This window comes from Oncorhynchus keta, chromosome 19 (genome assembly GCF_023373465.1).
Source record: "Oncorhynchus keta strain PuntledgeMale-10-30-2019 chromosome 19, Oket_V2, whole genome shotgun sequence".
Lineage (NCBI taxonomy): Eukaryota > Metazoa > Chordata > Actinopteri > Salmoniformes > Salmonidae > Oncorhynchus > Oncorhynchus keta.
Window position 1 is genome coordinate 61,854,244 of NC_068439.1, and position 21,438 is coordinate 61,875,681.

The 21,438-nt window shown below is 40.9% G+C and overlaps 1 protein-coding gene and 1 long non-coding RNA gene across 4 annotated transcripts in view; one reads left to right on the forward strand and one right to left on the reverse strand.

Moving 5' to 3' along the window:
- Positions 1–16,998, reverse strand: part of LOC118398625 (protein stum homolog) — a 34,206-nt gene extending 17,208 nt beyond the window's left edge. Inside the window, exons 1-4 of one of the 3 annotated variants that reach the window (XR_008071118.1) lie at positions 14,103–16,524; positions 13,320–13,541; positions 11,350–11,480; positions 9,431–9,912 (exon numbers count right to left, since the gene is read on the reverse strand). Coding sequence is in view for 2 of the 3 variants with exons in the window: in XM_035794151.2 (XP_035650044.1) it covers positions 9,706–9,912; positions 11,350–11,480; positions 13,320–13,541; positions 16,537–16,705 (729 nt within the window). In the remaining variant the exon portion in view is untranslated. The other 2 variants (XM_035794151.2, XM_035794153.2) reach the window with 2 other exon arrangements.
- Positions 7,287–8,089, forward strand: LOC118398627 (uncharacterized). Its single transcript, XR_004828649.2, has 2 exons — positions 7,287–7,625; positions 7,731–8,089. It is a non-coding gene; the product is annotated as an uncharacterized LOC118398627 (long non-coding RNA).
- Positions 16,999–21,438: the final 4,440 nt, after the last annotated feature.

The following is a 21,438-nucleotide window of genomic DNA, read 5'->3' on the forward strand; positions in this document are numbered from 1 at the left end:
ATCCTGTAGCACCAGTTCCAGCACCACACACCAGGCCTTCTGTGCGCCTCGCCTGTTCAGCACAGCCAGAGCCTTTCTTCCCTCCTGCGCTGTCGGAGTCTCCCGCTTGTTCAGTGCTGTCGGAGCCTTTCTCGTCTCCTGCGCTACCGGAGTCTCCTGTCTGTTCAGCGCTATCAGAGCCTTCCTTCCCTCCTGCGCTGTCGGAGTCTCCCGCCTGTTCAACGCTATCAGAGCCTTCCTCCTCTACCGCGCTGCCGGAGCCTCCTGCCTGTTCGGAGCAGCCTGAGCTGCCAGTCTGCAGGGAGCTGTCAGTCTGCAAGGTGCTGTCAGTCTGCATGAAGCAGCCAGAGCTGTCAGTCTGCAAAGAGCTGCCAGTCTGCAAGGAGCTGCCAGTCTGCAGGGTGCTGTCAGCCTGCATGGAGCAGTCAGAGCTGTCAGTCTGTATGAAGCAGCCAGAGCTGTCAGTCTGCATAAAGCAGCCAGAGCTGCCAGTCTGCAAAGAGCTGTCAGTCTGCAAGGAGCTGTCAGCCTACATAGAGCAGCTAGATCCGCCAGTCAGCCATGATCTTCTAGATCTGCCAGTCAACCAGATTCTTCCAGATCTGCCAGTCAACCAGTCTCTTCCAGATCTGCCAGTCTGCATAGAGCAGCTAGATCTGCCAGTCAGCCATGATCTTCTAGATCTGCCAATCAACCAGATTCTACCAGATCTGCCAGTCAACCAGAATCTTCCAGATCTGCTAGTCAACCTGAATCTTCCAGATCCGCCAGCCAGCCAGGATCTACCGGAGCCTACTACCTACCTGAGCTTCATCTCAGTACTGGGCTTCCTCTCAGTACTGGGCTTTCTCTCAGTACTGGGCTTCCCCTCAGTTCCGGGCTGCCCCTCAGTCTCGAGCTGCCCCTCAGTCCCGAGCTGCCCCTCAGCCCCCCTCAGTCCCGAGCTTCCCCAGTCCCGAGCTTCCCCTCAGTCCCGAGCTCCTCAGTCCCGAGCTTCCCCTCAGTCCCGAGCTGCCCCCTCAGTCCCGTGCCCGTCACGAGCTGCCCTCAGTTAATAATAATAATAATATATGCCATTTAGCAGACGCTTTTATCCAAAGCCCAGTCAGTGTGCATACATTCTACGATGGGTGGTCCCGAACCACTACCCTGTCACGCCATGCTCTCCAACTGAGTTCTGAAGGACTGGGGTTCTGGGTGAGGACTATTAGGCCATGGTCGGCGGCGAGGGTGGATTATCCCAGGACGCGAAGGGGAGGAACTAGGACAATAATGGAGTGGGGTCCACGTCCCGAGCCGGAACCGCCACCATGGACAGACGCCCACCCGGACCCTCCCTATGGTTTTGAGGTGCGTCCGGGAGTCCGCACCTTAGAGGGGGGGTTCTGTCACGCCTTGGTCATTGTATTTTGTGTTTTCGTTATATGTTTGGTCAGGCCAGGGTGTGACATGGGTTTATATGTTGTGGTTCGTATTGGGGTTTGTAGTATTTGGGATTGCGGCTGATTAGGGGTGTTGTATAGGCTTGGCTGCCTGAGGCAGTTCTCAATCAGAGTCAGGTGATTCTCGTTGTCTCTGATTGGGAACCTTATTTAGGTAGCCTGAGTTTCGCTTTGTATTTCGTGGGTGATTGTTCCTGTCTCTGTGTAGTTTCACCAGATAGGCTGTAATTAGGTTTCTCGTTCCGTTTGTTGTTTTGTATTTTGTATCGTTATTTCATGTGTCACTTTTTCTATTAAAGTCATGAGTAACCACCACGCTGCATTTCGGTCCGACTCTCTTTCGACAAACGAAGAACGACGTTACAGCCCTCCTTGCCTGGTCCATGAGTTTTGGTGGGCAGCCTTCTCTTGGCAGGTTTGTTGTGGTGACATATTCTTTCCATGTTGTATAACAGATTTAATGGTGCTCCGTAGGATGTTTTATAACCTAACCCTGATCTGTACTTCTCCACAAATTTCTCCCTGACCTGTTTAGTGAGCTCCTTGGTCTTCATGATGCCGCTTGCTTGGTGGTTTCCCTTGCTTAGTGGTGTTGCAGACTCTGGGGCCTTTCAGTACAGGTGTATGTAGACTGAGATCATGTGACACTTACATTGCACACAGGTGGACTTTATTTAACTAACTGTGACTTTTGAAGGTAATTGGTTGCATAGCAAAAGGGGACTCTCAATGAATCCATCCTAATTGAGGTGAAGAGGGGAGTAGGCCTAATAGTTTGCTGATGAAATGTCTTTCTAAAGTACATTATGTATCATTTTCATCAACCTACATTGCACAATTGTTTTTATAATTACACTGTATGTCTTGAAAATATTATTCTAATGATTACCCTTACAAAAATTAATTTGTTGCGGAAAATTTGCTGCAAACTAAATAGTGTGCCACAGAATGTTGCCAGAAGTTTGCAAATGTTTGCCACTCGTGGTGAATTTTTGCCAAACCTTAGTCACCCATTTTGTTTTCTGAAAGACAATTCAATCAAGATTCAATTTGAACTTGTGGCAAACCTGTGGCAACATGTTCAAACACCAGTAACCACTGATGACTAGTGATGAGCATTCCGGCTCTTTTCAGTGAGCCGACTCTTTTGGCTCCCAAACAGCTCCTTAAAAAATATGTTTTGTATTTTTTCACGTCAAACAGTTTGCGATAGTTTGACTACGATTGGTGTTAAAACAAACAATTCTAATTAAATTATTAAATGAAATCATACTCTACCTTAACCACAATGTATTTAAAAATGCATTGGTTTGTTATGAAAAAGAATGCTATTAATCATTTGCATTTAAAGTATAACTTTTTAATGTATATAAACAAAGTGCATATAAATGTAACCATTCAAAACGAATACAATCTGAACAACATAATAATAGAATATTGCACCATATCAAAGAAAAATAAATAACAATGTGCAAAACTGCAGCATCCCACTTAAAACATTAAACTGGTCCCTCATTTCTCTCTCTTCTGTATTGCCATGTTATAACCAGCAGCACACAGCAATGCTGACCATATTTAGCTTTTATGAGAGATTTGCATTCAGAAATGTAAGCTGCCTCACTTTTTTCTCAGTAATTATTTGTCCCGTTTTCGAGAAGACCCTCTCAGAGGGAACCGATGTGGCCACTATGCAGTCTCTCCCTGTCATTACTTTATTAGTAAGACGTGGGTAGACAGAGGCCTTGTTCTTCCACCAGCTCAAAGGATCTGCAGATCTTTGGACCGGACCTCCATTATGGCATCTGCTGAGGGATTCCTTCGTGCTGCATCCCCAGTTGCTGTCTCGTCAAACAGCATCCAAACAGCGGATGTTAGCGGCACTACTGCTGGTGCTTCTGCTCCATCTGATCCCTCTTCTTCCTGTTGCCCTGGTGCCTGAGCCAGCTGACTGCTGGAGCTGTCCCTCCCTGCTGCTGAGGTCATTCTTTGAAGAGCCTCATCAATTGCTCTGGCATCACTGAAGGCTAAGTTCTTAAACCTGGTGTCAAGTGCAGAGAATTCTGATAGCACGTGATTATATTCCATTATGTGGAACATTCTGTCCATTGATGAACATAGGGTGTCCATCAACTCTGTCACATTTGCTTCTCTCTGGCAGCTGGCTGTGATTTGCTGCAGACCCTTATATAGGACTATCATTTTTGAGGCTGTCACATAGCTGAAAAGAGAGAACAGTAACTTTAGTTCAGGTTCATGTTTGGTCTACTGATACTACATTCTCATCTACTGCTCACTACATTCTCATCTACTGCTCATATACCCTGCTCAAAGGTTTCCAGGACTACCACCTCCCATTCCTGGGCATTAAATAATGAGATGATGGCATAGTAACATAAAACATGTTGAATTCCACCTTGTAGTGCAGTCTTGTTTAGGCCTCAGCTCAGCAATCCCCATCTGGCGTTGTGTAGACTTTAGTTTTTCAGCACCTACTGTTCTTCTGTGGAAATATTACACAGCTGCTTTCACTTTGTCCACAGTGGGCTTCATCACCTTCAGAGCATCTCTTATAATCAGGTTGATTGTCTGGGCAAGACATGGATGATGGGTCCATTTGAACATTTTCATGGCTTTGGTTATGTTAGCTGCATTGTCGCTAACACAACAGACCACTTTTACATCTACTTGCCATTCTCTGGCCACTCTCAACAGTTCCTCTGCCAAGTTCTCTGAGGTGTGTCTGTCGCTGAACTCAAAGCAGTCCAGAAGACAGCTGGACATCGAAAGATCTTCAATGAAGTGACATGTAACTGACATGTAAGAAGTGATTACCTTTGATGTCCAGCAGTCAGTGGTAAGGCAAACTGCAGTAGCTTTTTGACCTATATTATTATTATTATTTTTTTTTCGTTCTTTGAATTAGTTAATTATATTCATTTAAATCTTTTAATCAGTCATATCTTAATTTTTTCATATATTTCTAAATAGATTTGGCTCTTCTGATATGCGAGCCAGCTCCCAACGTTCATCTACAAGAGTCGGCTCTTAGAGATCTGTTGGAAATCTGTTGGAAAACGGAAGCCAAGCTATCTAGCTTGCTACCTAACAAAGTTGTCCAGTGAGTGAGTAACTTATTAATTAAGCTTCCCAATCAACTTTAACATTTTATTAGCTAAATGATGCCTAGTTAGCAATATCATGTTTTATGGGATAGGGTGAAAAACATTTTGTTGATACCAGTTTCAATCTGTCAGTGCCACTGAAATCAAATCAAATGTTATTTATCACATGCGCCAAATACAACAGGTGAAAACATTAACGTGAAATGCTTACTTACAAGCCCTTAACCAACAGTGCAGTTTTAAGAAAATAAAAGTTAAGGAAATAATTATTAAATAAATGTAAGTAAAAAAAGTAACACAATAAAATAACAAAAACAAGGCTATATACAGGGGGTACTGGTACCGAGTCAATGTGCGGGGGTACAGGTTAGTCGAGGTAATTGAGGTAGGTATGGGTAAAGTGACTATGCATAGATAATAAACAGCGAGTAGCAGCAGCGTAAAAAATAAATAAAGGGGGTCAATGCAAATAGCCCGGGCAGCCATTTGATTAATTATTCAGCAGTCTTATGGCTTGTGGGTAGAAGCTGTTAAGGAAGCCTTTTGGACCTAGACTTGGTGCTCTGGTACCGCTTGCTGTGCGGTAGCAGAGAGAACAGTCTGTGACAGTTTGTTGGTAATGTGGACACCAAGGAGCTTGAAGCTCCTTTGCCCACGATCAGCTCCTTTGTCTTGCTTATGCTGAGGGAGAGGCTGCTGTACTGGCAGTCTCTGACCTCCACCCTATAGGCTGTCTCATCGTTGTCGGTGATCAGCACTGTTGTGTCGTCAGCAAACTTAATGATAGTGTTGGAGTCGTGCTTGGCCACGCAGTTGTGGGTGAACAGGGAGTACAGGAGGGGACTAAGCATGCACCCCTCAGGGGCCCCTGTGTTGAGGATCAGCATAGCAGATGTGTTGTTGCCTACTCTTATCACCTGGGGGTTCAGGATCCAGTTGCAGAGGGTGGTGTAGAGTCCCTGGGTCCTTAGCTTAGTGATGAGCTTTAGGGGCACTATGTTGTTGAAAGCTGAGCTGTAGTCAATCAACAGAATTATCAGATAGGTGTTCCTTTTGTGCAGGTGGGAAATGGCAGTGTGGAGTGCAATTGAGATTCCGTCATCTGTGGATCTGTTGGGGCGGTATTAGAATGGGTCTAGGGTTTCTGGGATAATGGTGTTGATGTGAGCTATGACCAGGGTCATGGCTACAGACGTGAGTACTACGGGGCAGTAGTCATTTAGGCAGGTTACCTTGGGTGTTCTTGGACACAGGGACTATGGTGGTCTGCTTGAAATATGTAGGTATTACAGACTCGGTCAGGGAGAGGTTGAAAATGTCAGTGAAGACACTTGCCAGCTGGTCCGCTCATGTTCTGAGTGCATGTCCATGCTGTGAGTACACTTACTAGCTACCTATCATATTTTTGCACAATTTGCAAAATTTTTGGCTAATTAATGATTTCCCTTACATCTTATTTTCTGAGGTGAATACATTGCTGTCTTTATACCAATACACATGTCGATATGCTACTGTCACAGTTCAGTAGCATGTTAGCTAGCAGAGCAGCTAAGGTAGCAATAAAATGAGCTGATTTAAAAAAAAAACTTCCCTTCTGCAGTACCCTTTCCCTACCTATGTATTCTCAAATGTAGCCCATACATTCATTCTTTAACAATTAGATCTTTAATTTCTTTAAACTAATAGCAGCTAGCTCATCTTGATCATGTTGTTCCTTCTCTCATTCTAGAAGCAATCAGTTACAAGGCAAAAATACAGATTGAGTCCAATCAAACTGAGGACTGAGAAATGTGTCTGGAAGACTGAAAACTGAACGGTAAGTAAGAAAAATTATGAATTATGAATTTTATAGTCATTCATGTTAAATAGGTTGTCCTGTCATAATTAGGTAGCTAGCTAATGTAGCTAGTTCAGTACGTCATTTAGAAATGTGGGTGAAACTATTCCTTAAAATGTCCCCCTTAGTGGTTAAGCCTAGAGGGGCAGAGGAGTTGGGTTAAATGCGGAAGACACATTTCAGTTAAATGCATTCAGTTGTGCAACTGACTAGGTACCCCCTTTCTCTTTTGCAGCGGAGGAGTTAGACCAGGAAACCACAGGAGGTTGGTGGGACCGTATTTGGGGAGGACGGGTTCATGGTGATGGCTGGAGTGGAAGAATATGAAAGACTTACACACAGTGAGTATTCTGTAAATGCCACCTTTTTTATTCACAAGGGAAGTTCCTCGGGACACACGTGGATAGGACTGTGGACACACCAAGCAACACAAAGCTTTAGCCGAGTCTTGCCAGGTACATGTTGAAAGCATTGTTGTCTATTTTGAAAACTGATTGTTAAAATGAATTTTTAATTGATTGAATACTTTGTGCTCGAGAGGACAGCCCAGATGACTGAGTTGTTGAAGAACAACCTTTAGCTTACAAACAAAGTTGCAGATTACATGAAGTAGACTGCGATCCAGTGGGCTCAGAGGACAAGACAGAATGGGGCCAAGACAGTCTAAATAGTTTGAGAGGATTTGCGTCTGCTGGATACACCAGGCATGGTGGGTTTAATTGTTTACAAAAGCATTAGACTTGAATATGATTCTGTTTGCTGTGATTTACTAGCCTGGCTGAGGCAACCCACGGGTCTCAGCGCAGGGAGAGGAGGCTGTTTTTTTAATGCGCTCATAAATTGTGCGACAGGGTTGGTTCTCTCAAATGTTTTTTTTTCCTTGGGTTGAGACCTCCCATCGTTTGGATTTGAATATCCAACCATTGTAATACAAGGGGGCGGCGTTCAGGTTTGACTGTGTCTGTACGTGTGGGTGTTTGAGTGAGAAAGACACAGAGGAGAGCCGACCATTAAAAGCACAGCCCCCTTCATTATTGTCGCATTGAGCCGAAAATATCAAAGAGCCATTCCAAACTTTGAAAGTTAGGTGTTAGCCAGACTAATGATGAACTGCAATGAAAAAGTAATTGCTTCGATGCTTCGGGGAAACTCACTGAGAACTGGATCGCTGTCTTCAAGGACAAAAAAATATTGCAGGCCCAAGATCTTCTCTTTGAAGTGCAGGTATAGTTAGAAATGACCCTCCTGGTGGTGCCTCAGATACTCATTCATTTTTTGCCTGAAACAATCAAGTTATTCACTAACCATTCTTCTCTACATATACACAAGGTGACATCGCTTTAAGACTTGATGGAAGGAGCAAGTGCTGTAAGTCTGGCAGAAAGACCCACCTTCGAAGAGACCAGAACGTCTTTCATTGACTTGCGGCCTGTACGTTTAAATAGTGGATAGGCATAGGGAGATAGATGGTGAAATTAGATGATAGCATTTGTAAACCTTGAATGAAAGGAACAGCATTCCAAAATTGGTTAAATGCACACTCCAAGACATTGTTATGTAATTGAACCTATGAGCCTAAGCCCCCAATGAATGGAAGATGTAGGCATCAAACTGGGATTGGGTGTTTATATTGATGTTGAAGTGTAAATGGTTATATAGTATACAACAATAAATGGTGTGAGATGGCATTGTCAGTGTGTCCCCAAGCTTTGCACAAGTTCAGGATGGGACCAACATGGTTGATTAACTGCACCAGGCGGAGGTGACCAGATCCTACCCATTTGTGTTAGCTCTTGGGGACAATTGTCTCTGCTCACACGTGTATACAGTCATTAGTGGACAGGCATTGGAGCATGGTACATTGCTTGGGGCACTGGTTGTGTGTTTCAAGTCCTATTATGTGTTGGATATCAACTTTTATACAGACCACAGTACATCAGGAACAGAATCCCCCGCAGTTAGACTGTTGAGAGCAGGGGTGGAAGTACGGTCCGGCATCCAGTAAAATAAATATTGGGGGTATACTGTACCGGTAAAACATGAGCCTATCACAATGAATACAACATGCCCCAAAAACTTAAGTCTATTAGGCCATTATTTATTATTAATGCATGTCAGCCACATGAAACATTAGTGAATTGACTGGAAACCAGGTGGTATACGCTTCAAATTGAGTTGTGGTTTGAGGAGTACACATACATTTTGTCAAGGCGGAGATGAGTGGCAGAGATGCTCTCGACCAGGCAGAGATGAGTGGCTGAGATGCTCTCGACCAGGCAGAGATGAGTGGCAGAGATGCTCTCGACCAGGCAGAGATGAGTGGCAGAGATGCTCTCGACAAGGCAGAGATGAGTGGCTGAGATCGAGGCGCACGTGGATAACAGTGGATGCATCAATTCAGGCTAGATGTGTAGGCCTAATAACAATAGCAGAACTACAACATTACACTACAAGTAAGTGTTTTGTAACAGATGTCAATTTCCATTCATCAAATTGCGGGTGCACAGTTCACTGTTGAGGTTTGGATGCTGAAATTGTTTTGTGAGTGAACGAATGTACTCGAGTAGCGTGCAGGAGCGCCTTTGTTAAGTGACTGTTTGACAGTCAGATGAAAACTGGTTGTGTTAATGCCACTTTAAAAGGTAGAGGCGGCGTCTCCATAAGGCTATGTGAAGCTAAAGTTTCCCTAAAATAAATTGAATTGCAAAAATGATATAGCCTAATTAGCTTACTCTTGTCTATACAGAAATAAATATAATCATTCAAAATAGGCTGCTACACCAGAAAGCATGATGAAATGATGAAAAATTATATAGCCTAATTAGCTTACTCTTGTCTATACAGAAATAAATATAATCATTCAAAATAGGCTGCTACACCAGAAAGCATGATTTGGCCACAGAGCATCATTAGCCTCTTTAAAAAAGATGTGGATTGTTTTAAATCCCATAGCCTACAGTCAGATGGCCAGTGGCGGTTCTAGCTTGTATGGCTCCCTGTGCAACCCCCCAAAAAAAAAAAAAGCACAATTCTGCACTAACTGTAATTTTTATTCAGACATTTGGAACACAAATAAATAATCATAACAAAGACAAATAGAAACAAAATGTAGTATATAAATACAAATAAAAGTTAGAATCAAATTATTACACTATTTCCCTATTGCGCACAAAAACCACAAATAAAACTAAATCGCACGAATCCTATATCACACAAATACACAACTAGAATAACACACTTATAAAGAAGAGAACCTGTGTATTGCACTTCAAACAAGAAACAAACTAAATTGCACAACTGCCATCTAAACCCTGACCTTTCTTGCCTTCCTTGATGCAAAGTCATCAATTACATAATCATAAGAAATCTGCCCAGCAATTGCATGGTTAATACTAATGACAGCAAGGCCACTAAGGCATTCCTGTGACATGGTGGACCTCAGGTAGAATTTGATGAGCTTTGAAAAGCTCCTCTCTGCTTCAGCTACGGTCACTGGAAGTGTGCTGCCATCCTGTTAGAAGGTAACAGATTATTTTATTACAATGGTTAAATTGGATTTTCATTGTGTTCAATGGTGTTATTTGCCCCCTAGTGGCGCTTTCTGGTACTTAGAAAGACAACGCAAACGGGAAGTTCAGAATTTGTTTTGCACGCATAGAAGCAGCTACAAACAACGCTACAGTGCAGGTCTTTCAATGTAGTTATTTCTTGTCACGCTTCAGCCTTGGAAAAATATTTGTTTGTAAGTTCGATTCAAGCATTTAGCTAATGATGATAATCTTGTTATTGATAGAGTTTCTTACATATCAATGTTGGTTGCATTTACTCACAAATTGCAATGCCTTTTGTGTATGTCGTTAGCTGTATTACTTTGCTCATGCGTCATGCAAACGAATTGTAAAATATACAATACTGTAGTTTTGTTACTGTTTTTAGTGTAATATGCTTTGTTATTCTACATAGATGGTTATACATTATTAGAGTAATGAAAGGAGCAATTACCATATGGTTAACAATTAGCCATATGGTTTGGCATCATGCCAGATGCATGGTACCTTAGCGCGTGCTTTGTATTTATGCAACTTCAAATGTTTAATGTACAGCTACAGTATGTCGGTGTGAATTGAACACTAAAGTATATTCTTTTCTGTATTTTGCAGTTTCACAACATAAACGTTTTCAATATATTCATTCAAGAAAAGTCACGCCTTGGGAGTTTTATTGAAGACTTAGTTGTTAGCTATCTGTCTAGTTTTGCATGGGAACGCAACTCAAGGGCAGAATAGGAAGAGTAAGACAAATTCTGAGAGCAGTCCACAAATGTGGATACATTTCTAAGAGCTCCCTTTCGTGTATAAATATCAGCAGCTCAAGCAGGGTCATGGTCTTCGATGGCAAGTAGTGGTGCAACGGATCACAAAACTCATAGTTCGGATCGGATCACGGTTGAGTCACGGATCGGATAATTTTTCCAGATCAGAAAAAGAGGGAGACAAATAACTTTGCTTTCCATTTATTACTTAAATAACACTTAAAAACAAGGAACTTTTCAATGTTTAAATAAAATCTTAAAATATTCAATAGTCAATTGTTAAATTAAAGCCAATGTAAACTGAGATTTTTGGATATAAATATGAACTTTATCGAACAAAACATACATGTAGTGTGTAACAAAGTCCTATGAGTGTCATCTGATGAAGATCATCAAATGTTAGTTAGTAATTTTATCTTTATTTCTGCTTTTTGTGACTGCTCTCTTTGGCTAGATAAATGGCTGTGTTTTTCTGTGACTAGGTCCTGACCTAACATAATCGTTTGGTGTGCTTTCGTCGTAAAGCCTTTTTGAAATCGGACACTGCGGCTGGATTTACAACAAGTGTATCTTTAAAATGGTGTAAAATATTTGTATGTTTGAGGAATTTTAATTATGGGAAGTTTTAGGTGGTACCTCACTTGGTCCTCTGCAAACTAGTTGTGTCCGAATTCTGTCAGTCAGAACTGAAGGCCTGTCAGCAGGGTCTGTAGACAGTGAATCATCCTCAGCAGCAGAATTTGGTGGGGATGCTGCTACAGGCATTTCTAATGGAGAGCACATGGGTATTAGTTTACACACTTTATTCACATTATTTATAGTGGTGGAACATCCCACATACAGTGGGGCAAAAAAGTATTTAGTCAGCCACCAATTGTGCAAGTTCTCCCACTTAAAAAGATGAGAGAGGCCTGTAATTTTCATCATAGGTACACTTCAACTATGACAGACAAAATGAGAGAAAAAGAATCCAGAAAATCACATTGTAGGATCTTTAATTTATTTATTTGCAAATTATGGTGGAAAATCTGTATTTGGTCACCTACAAACAAGCAAGATTTCTGGCTCTCACAGACCTGTAACTTCTTCTTTAAGAGGCTCCTCTGTCCTCCACTCGTTACCTGCATTAATGGCATCTGTTTGAACATGTTATCAGTATAAAGGACACCTGTCCACCTCAAACACACTCCAAACTCCACTATGGCCAAGACCAAAGAGCTGTCAAAGGACACCAGAAACAAAATTGTAGACCTGCACCAGGCTGCGAAGATTGAATCTGCAATAGGTAAGCAGCTTGGTTTGAAGAAATCAACTGTGGGAGCAATTATTAGCAAATGGAAGACATACAAGACCACTGATAATCTCCCTCGATCTGGGGCTCCACGCAAGATCTCACCCCATGGGGTCAAAATGATCATAAAAACGGTGAGCAAAAATCCCAGAACCAAAAGGGAGGACCTAGTGAATGACCTGCAGAGAGCTGCAGAGAGCTTGGGACCAAAGTAACAAAGCCTACCATCAGTAACACACTACGCCGCCAGGGACTCAAATCCTGCAGTGCCAGACGTGTCCCCCTGCTTAAGCCAGTACATGTCCAGGCCCGTCTGAAGTTTGCTAGAGAGCATTTGGATGATCCAGAAGAAGATTGGGAGAATGTCATATGGTCAGATGAAACCAAAATATAACTTTTTGGTAAAAACTAAACTCGTCATGTTTGGAGGACAAAGAATGCTGAGTTGCATCCAAAGAACACCATACCTACTGTGAAGCATGGGGGTGGAAACATCATGCTTTGGGGCTGTTTTTCTGCAAAGGGACCAGGACGACTGATCTGTGTAAAGGAAAGAATGAATGGGGCCATGTATAGTGAGATTTTGAGTGAAAACCTCCTTCCATCCACAAGGGCATTGAAGATTAAATGTGGCTGGGTCTTTCAGCATGACAATGATCCCAAACACACCAACCGGGCAACAAAGGAATGGCTTCATAAGAAGCATTTCAAGGTCTTGGAGTGGCCTAGCCAGTCTCCAGATCTCAACCCCATAGAAAATCTTTGGAAGGAGTTGAAAGTCCGTGTTGCCCAGCAACAGCCCCAAAACATCACTGCTCTAGAGGAGATCTGCATGGAGGAATGGGCCAAAATACCAGCAACAGTGTGTGAAAACCTGGTGAAGACTGACAGAAAACATTTGACCTCTGTCTTGCCAACAAAGGGTATATAACAAATCAAATCAAATGTATTTGTCACATACACATGGTTAGCAGATGTTAATGTGAGTGTAGCGAAATGCAAAGTATTGAGATAAACTTTTGTTATTGACCAAATACTTATTTTCCACCATAATTTGCAAATAAATTCATAAAAAAATCCTACAATGTGATTTTCTGGATTTTTTTCTTCTCATTTTGTCTGTCATAGTTGAAGTGTACCTATGATAAATTACAGGCCTCTCATCTTTTTAAGTGGGAGAACTTGCACAATTGGTGGCTGACTAAATACTTTTTTGCCACTGTACATAATAAAAGTATCATTGTTACCTACAAAATGGAAACGTAGGGAGAAAAAATATATAGGGATACACACATGTGCGTGCGCACAAACACACCTGAAGAATCCTTCTGGGGAGAAGTGGAAGTGAATGGGTCTTCATCCTCATCCTCAGGCTCAGACAACATTTGTGAAGACACCTGTGTGGCTGAGGAGGTGGATGGTTCCTCATCCTGAGGCCCCGAGATCATTTCTGAAGAGGCCTGTGTGGCTGAGGAGGTACATGGCTTCTCATCCTGGCCAGTGCCAGAGGGTGCTCCAAAATATTTCAGAAGTGCCCCTGAATTTACATTGGAATACAGTATATGAGTGACACCCTAAATCCATTTGTTGCACAATTAAATATACATGTCATTATGCACAATTTATCAGACTTTCAGAATAGGAACCAAATGAACCATACAACATCCTTGGCCAATTCTAGGCATAAGACACCCCAAAAGACACAATATATCACAAAAGATACAAGATATCGGCATAATATATACGTCTTAAGATATCCTACAGCATTGGAAATTCCCCTTACTGAGCTCAGGACCTAGTCAACACAATACAATGTGCATATTCACCTTTATGATGTCACCTCAATGAAAGTGAACCAAATCAATGGTGTGCTAGTTATGTTGTAATCATTTTGCTGCAGGTTACACACATTATCATGATGAAACTGTGTGAAATTACATCCAATGTTATGTAAGCTAGTTGGACAGAAAATTGAATATTGTCACCCTATGTGTAATAGCATAGCAAGTAATATAGACTAACAAACATAAGTATTATACTAGCCTACTTCATTACATGCATAATATTATACTCATAAAGAGATGACATAGCTGCATACCTTTTAATCTTTTGAGCGTTTCTCCTCTTCTTTCCTCTTTTTCCTAAACTGGGCACCTGATGGCTTAGACCTCTTCTTATCCAGTTGTGTTGATTTGGCACTGAGCATCAAATCATTACCCATCCCCAACACTGTCAACCAAGAGTCAAAACTAAACCAGTTCACCTTGGTGGTGTGCAGACTGGTTTTATATTATTCTTAATGATTTCCGACAAACCAGAAAAAAAATAACAATATGTCTGTGAAACTATATATTCACAGTATTATGAATGAATTTTGGTTTATTTGGTAGCATTTCATAGTGTGACTAACTCAATGAATGGATGAGCCATGAGTGTCTCTCTGATTCAGAGTGGTTGGGTTAAATGCGGAATGCATTCACTTGTGCAACTGACTAGGTATCCCCTTTGTTTTAATATCTTTAAACATGTGTATGATTAACATATATAATGACATTTTTTGTTCAAGCTGGGCTGAAGCACATTCCTCTACCCTTTCATCCTATCACAAATATTTATTTTAAATAGAAATGCGACATTTTAGAAATTGTGAAAAGTGCTTTATAAGTAATGACAGTCATTAGTCCATGTCCTTAGTAGAGTGACCTTCAAACGTAATATTTTACACTTGTTAACTGTGTAAAAATGTTTTGACTCTACCCAAATATAGATCATTATGTGTGCTGTCACCTAAGATACTGTAGCTGAAGTGTGTCAGTGAATGTGAATATCTATGGATTTGCTCTGGCACAGTCTGATAGACAGATCTGTGTTGATACCACTTAGGACAGTGTAACACACACACATGCTTTGTTTTTATCAGATTGCAATCTGAGTGTGCACATCAAGTTCAGCTGTTTGGACTGTTTTGTTCATGAAATAATATACATACATTTTAAGATTTCATAAGATATGATTGATTGTCATCTTATGAAATAACACATACTTAGACAATAGGGCTTTGTTTCAACGTGCTATTTAAAAAATATATATATTATTGTACATTGTGGACAATTCTCTATTTTCTGAAATGCAGACAAAACAAATTAATTATTTAAAATTCAACACTGTACCCTGATTGTGTGTAGGAAAGGGAGGGGCTGGGATGGTAGGGAAACAAAAATGTGTCAGCTAAATTAATTGCTTTCAGTGTCCTGATTTAGTTAGTTTTATGTTTTCTGATTGTTTCAGTGCATGCATTCAACAAGCGTTGGACAAAGGGCTTCCACAGGGCTGCCATCTCCAAAGTTCGCTAAAAAGGCAATAGTTCTGAACTGGGTTTGTTTTTGTTTTTAATTCATAACATTGTTAATTATCTTTTAAACTTCCAATGGTTGAAGTCTATTGCTCAGTTATCACTTGGCTCATGTACATATTTATGTAGTTGCACCTTTAAACATCCTAAGGTCAACACCCCCAAAGTTTTCCCATTTGTCTAATGTAAGCTACATAAAAACATTAACTAAACCATTTATTTGAGAAATATCCAGTCTTTGCTCTTTTCTTCATTACCATGCTGCTGATTATTGTTCAAATGTTCAGTATATTTACCACATTTTATATTTACGTTTTTTTCTCTTGAGAACTAAGTTATGTGATTTGGTTAATGTAGATAAAACATTTCAATGTTGTTAACACAAAGTAACCAAAACCGGGTCTAATTTGCATATTCATACGGAGTTTGCAGCAAATTTGCAAAATGTTCTCCACAAGTTTCCCAGAATTGTTTGCCAGTAGTTCGCAAGTTACAACAGATTGCCACAAAGCTAATTTAAAATGTGAAAATATGAGTATGCAGCAAATGTGACAAATTGGCCAAAGGTTTGCCACAACTGTTTCCATAAACCTGCCTTTTGGGGGTTTGTATCACTAATGTGCATTTTGCTTTGTTTAAAGCTATAACCTCTCTTGCATCACTGGCAAAGGAGGGAACATCTCACCAGAGGACTGGTTCGCATCATGCTGTCCAAACTCCCGAGGTTGTCAACTTTACCAAAAGAGACACTTCTATCAGTTTTACTGTCTCGTTTTCTAAAAATGTTTAGGCAACTCCTGGCGCAAACATTACAACAACCCCACATGAATCAGGGGTGTAATCATTACGCCGATTCTGTTGCTACAAAACGTTTTGCAACAGAAATCGTTAACTCCAAACGGAAAACGCAAACGAGAGTTTCTATTGGACAAATTCTGGTAAATCCCGCCCAGTTTCGTTCCGTTTGCTCTATTTGCATCCATTTGGTTCTTAAACGGTAAACAATCTCCGTGATGAATACACCCCAGGCGAGCGTAATGGTAAAACACTGTGATAATAAAAACGAAGTTCTGATGACAACAAAACGTTTGCAAAAATTATGCAAGTATCACATTCTAAACATTCTAAACTACAACACATGATGTGATTAAAAAGTAGCAACATCAAAGTGTAAACTCACCTAAACCAGGTACAAATGTGTTGAGAAATAGGCATAATACAGCTACTGGGAATGGCATGTATGGAATAGCTGCACGCAAAGGTCCTTTCTTCTCTCTTACTTGGACCACAACTCCACTGGTCGAAGAAGTAACTCCCTTCTCATTCATTTCGGTGTCTTTTTGGTCCATGTTGAGGGTAAACAGGCAAAGTGTGAAATATGTATTAATGTTGATTCTCTATCTGTCAAAGACTCCCTTCCGCAACACAGGATTAGCACACCTCTCCAAAAATTACAAACTGCATGAAGTGGACTGTGTGCACGTAAGCGGCGCGCAAGCACTTATGATGGGTAGTTCGCAAACGAAAGGCTCTTTTTAAACGGCTCTTTTTGTTGGGAAACGAATCGCATCTGTGAAAGAGCCGTTCATTTGACTCACTGATTTGCGTACTGCTACTGCTGCCTTTTGAGCGCGAGACATTACATGTATATATTATAAAAAACATTATCTGAAGATGGTAAATCCTCACTGCGGGAGCAAAAGGTAGTGTTTTTGCAAGCGATTTCATTTCGTCATGTACATTTTTTAAAATTTTAACCCACATTTCACAATCTGACATATCGGTATGCAACTTTTTAGCGTTTACATTAGACTGTTTATATTTTTCATTTTTTTTGCACTGTGCTTACTGAACAAAGAGGCGTTCATAAAGTAAACGGAGCCAAAAGATCCGACTCACTAAAAAAACGGGGAATGCCCATCACTAACAAGCGCTGAGCATCTGCTCCCTTGCACAGTTTAACTATTTCTTATTTATTTATTTTTATTCAACCTTTATTTAACTCGGCAAGCCAGTTAAGAACAAATTCTCCTTTACAATGACGGCCTACCAAAAGGCAAAATGCCTCCTGCTTGGATTGGGGCTGGGATTAAAATAGTTATATAAATATAGGACAAAACACACATCCCTACAAGAGAGACAACACAACACAACACTACATAAAGAGAGACCGAAAACAACTAGGCTGGTCTCATAGACTAAACGTAACATAGTAAACAACATACATGACACTCAAATTAGCATGATATGTTACATTTGGTATTGTTACATAAGACAGAAGGTTACTTAAAATGCCCACACCAGTAGAAATCCACTTGTTTGAGCTGGAAGACTATGGCCAGAGCTTACCCATGATGTTGCACAATGATTTAAGTCAATAAGTCATTATTTTAATCAACGTATGATATTGGGCTTGAAGTGACAAATCCGAACTGCCGACTTTGTGCAAATCCGTGTGAATGCAGTCTTTTCCTATAATATGACACAAATTCTTCAGCATACGTTTCGTTTCAGGACTAGGTTTGTTCACAGGCATTGTTTATTAATCAGAAACAGGTGAAAAGCTATTCCACTTTGCCACTTTTTTTTACCAGAATATTTTCATAATTCATTGGAGAATTTGTCCATTTTCACTTGTTTTTTTGCTAGTGTGTATTCGAAATATATACTGTATATCTGACCATTTTATAAATGGTATAAAGATGAATATTTTTTACCACTAAAGTTTTGCTTCACAACACGCTCCACTGCTTTGATTGGTGTAGCGTCAGCTAAAAACTGCAAGTGTCTATCCAGATAATGAAAAGGCACCCGCAAAAGAAAATTCAAGGAATTTATAGTTACATGTAGGGATGCAAAGGGTCGGAAACTTTCCGGTAAATTTCTGTAATTTTTTCGTAAATATTCCATGGGAAGTTAAGCCCTGGAATTTTGGTAATTTTGCTTAAATTGATCAAAAAGTTACTTTTTTTTTGGTGGGATACACAAGGCAATTCTAGGTCTTGTGACATATTTTGGTTAAACTATCTCAAATTCAATGGAATTGCAACCCTCTGCATGCACAGTGCATTCTTCCATCACATGTGCAGTGCACTCTTCAATCACATGTACAGCTGATTCTCAAGACCTTGCACACTATTGAGATGCTATTGAGCCCACACTACTACACTGTCTGAGCCAAGGACTACATGCTTTCTGGTAAGCTTTGATTACAATACTGGGTGGAGTCAATATATTTTATATGACATACATGATTTTTGTTAACTAGTAAATAGTAGCCTATTGTTTAAATCATTTCTAACTTGTTAACAATTTCTGCTAGTTTGTTTTTTCTACCATGTGGGTTTCAGCTTGCTTGAGCCTGCTAACTGAAGAGTGTTAATTCACCTGTTTCCATACATGTTGTTTAATCTAACTGCTTAAATATTTACCTGTACATGAAATTGTATTTGTTTTTTTTACTCATTTTTTTCTAATCTTTACAGGAAAATGCCTCAGGCACTATCTAATATGTAGAGACATTTCACTGCAGCTAACATAGAAGGAAAAGCTAGGTACATTTGCAAATACTATGTCAAATCATATGTGAAGAATGCAGCAAAGATGGAGAATCATCTGGCCAAGTGCATAAAGTTTCCTCAGCCCTTACAACAAGCAACCTCTGACAAGTCCTTCTACTTCTATTCAAAGTGAAAATTATGAATCGGACACCTTATCGATAGCAACAGCTCATGGTCCTCCTGGAATCAGAAGTTTTTTTGACTCAGTGGAGGAACGTAGTCAGAGAAATGCTGATGAATGTCTTGCTCAAGCTGTGTATGCAATTGGTTCACCTCTGATGCTCACAAGCAATGTGTATTGAAAGAGATTTCTGAATGATCTTCGCCCAGCATACACACCTCCAACCAAACATGCTTTATCAACCAGACATGCTTTACCTAAAGGTTGCATGTTTAAATCTCATCACAGATAACTTTACAATTTTAGTTAATTAGCAACGTTGCAACTACTTACTATTTTTTAGCTACTTTGCAACTACTTAGCATGTTAGCTAACCTTTCCCCTAACTCTTAACCCTTCAACCTAATTGCATGATGCAGAGTTCAAGTGAAGGTCAAGCAAATCATAGAGAAAGCAGACTGTATTGCAATCATCTTTGATGGGTGGTCTAATGTCTGTGGGCAAGGAATAATTAACTACATCATCTCCACCCCTCAACCGGTATTCTACAAGAGCACAGACACAAGGGACAACAGACACACCGGTCTCTACATTGGAGATGAGCTGAAGGCAGTTATCAATGACCTTGGACCACAGAAGGTATTTGCACTGGTGACAGACAATGCTGCGAACATGAAGGCTGCTTGGTCTAAAGTGGAGGAGTCCTACCCTCACATCACACCATTGGCTGTGCTGCTCATGCATTTATTCTGCTCCTCTATGGACATCATGGCACTGAAACCAATGGATACACTCTACAAGATAGCCAAGGAAATGGTTAGGTATGTGAAGGGTCATCAAGTTATAGCAGCAATCTACCTCACCAAGCAAAGTGAGAAGAATAAGAGGACCGCATTGAAGCTGCCCAGCAACACCTGTTAGGGTGGTGTTATCATCATGTTTGACAGTCTCCTGGAGGTGAAGGAGTCTGCAAGAAATGGCCATATCACAGTCTGCCGATATGGACAGCCCCATCATGAGGATCTTTGTGGATGATGTATTTTGGGAGAGAGTGGTAAGCAGCCTGAAACTCCGGAAACCTATAGCAGTTGCCACTGCACAGATTGAGGGAAACAATGCCATATTGTCTGATGTTCAGACTCTGCTTGCAGATGTAAGAGAAGAAATCCGTACTGCCCTGCCTACTTCACTGTTGCTCCAAGCAGAGGAAACTACAGTTCAGAAATACATTGAAAAGCATGAAGACTTCTGCCTGAAGCCCATACACGTAGCAGTGTACATGTTGGACCCCAAGTATGCTGGCATGAGCATCCTGTCGGGTGCAGAGATCAACAAGGCCTATGGTGTAATCACTACCATGTCTCACCACCTTGGTCTGGATGAGGGCAAGGTTCTTGGCAGTCTGGCGAAGTACACTTTCAAGTAAGGGCTTTGGGATGGAGATGTAATATGGCAGTCATGCCAACATATCTCATCAGCCACCTGGTGGAGAGACTTTGTGGATCTGAGGCTCTTTCCCCTGTTGCCTCCATCATCCTCCAAATCCCACCAACATCAGCCGCCTCAGAGCACAACTGGTCCTTGTTTGGGAACACACTGTGCCTTGCAAAATAATTCATCCCCCTTGGCGTTTTCCTATTTTGTTGCATCACAAGCTGTAATTTAAATAGATTTTTATTTGGATTTCATGTAATGGACATACACAAAATAGTCCAAATTGGTGAATTTTTTTTTTTTAATTAAACAAAAATTAAACGGAAAAGTGGTGCATGCATATGTATTCACCACTTTGCTATGAAGCCCCTAAATACTATCTGGTGCAACAAATTACCTTCAGAAGTCACATAATTAGTTCAATAAAGTCAATGTAAGTGTCACATGATCTCAGTATATATACACCTGTACTGAAAGGCCCAGAGTCCACAACACTAACAAGCAAGTGGCACCATGAAGACCAAGCAGCTCTCCAAACAGGTCAGGGACAAAGTTGTGGAGAAGTACAGATCAGGGTTGGGTTATAAAAAAATATCAGAAACTTTGAACATCCCACGGAGCACTATTAATTGGCACCACAACAAACCTGCCAAGAGAGGGCCGCCCACCAAAACTCACGGACCAGGCAAGGAGGGCATTAATCAGAGAGGAAACAAAGAGACCAAAGATAACTCTGAAGGAGCTGCAAAGCTCCACAGAAGAGATTGGAGTATCTGTCCATAAGACCACTTTAAGCTGTACACTCCACAGAGCTGGGCTTTACAGAAGAGTGGCCAGAAAAAAAGCCATTGCTTAAAGAACAAAATATGCAAACACGTTTGGTGGTCGTCAAAAGTTATGTGGGAGACTCCCAAAACATATGGAAGAAGGTACCCTGGTCAGATGAGACTAAAAATGAGCTTTTTGA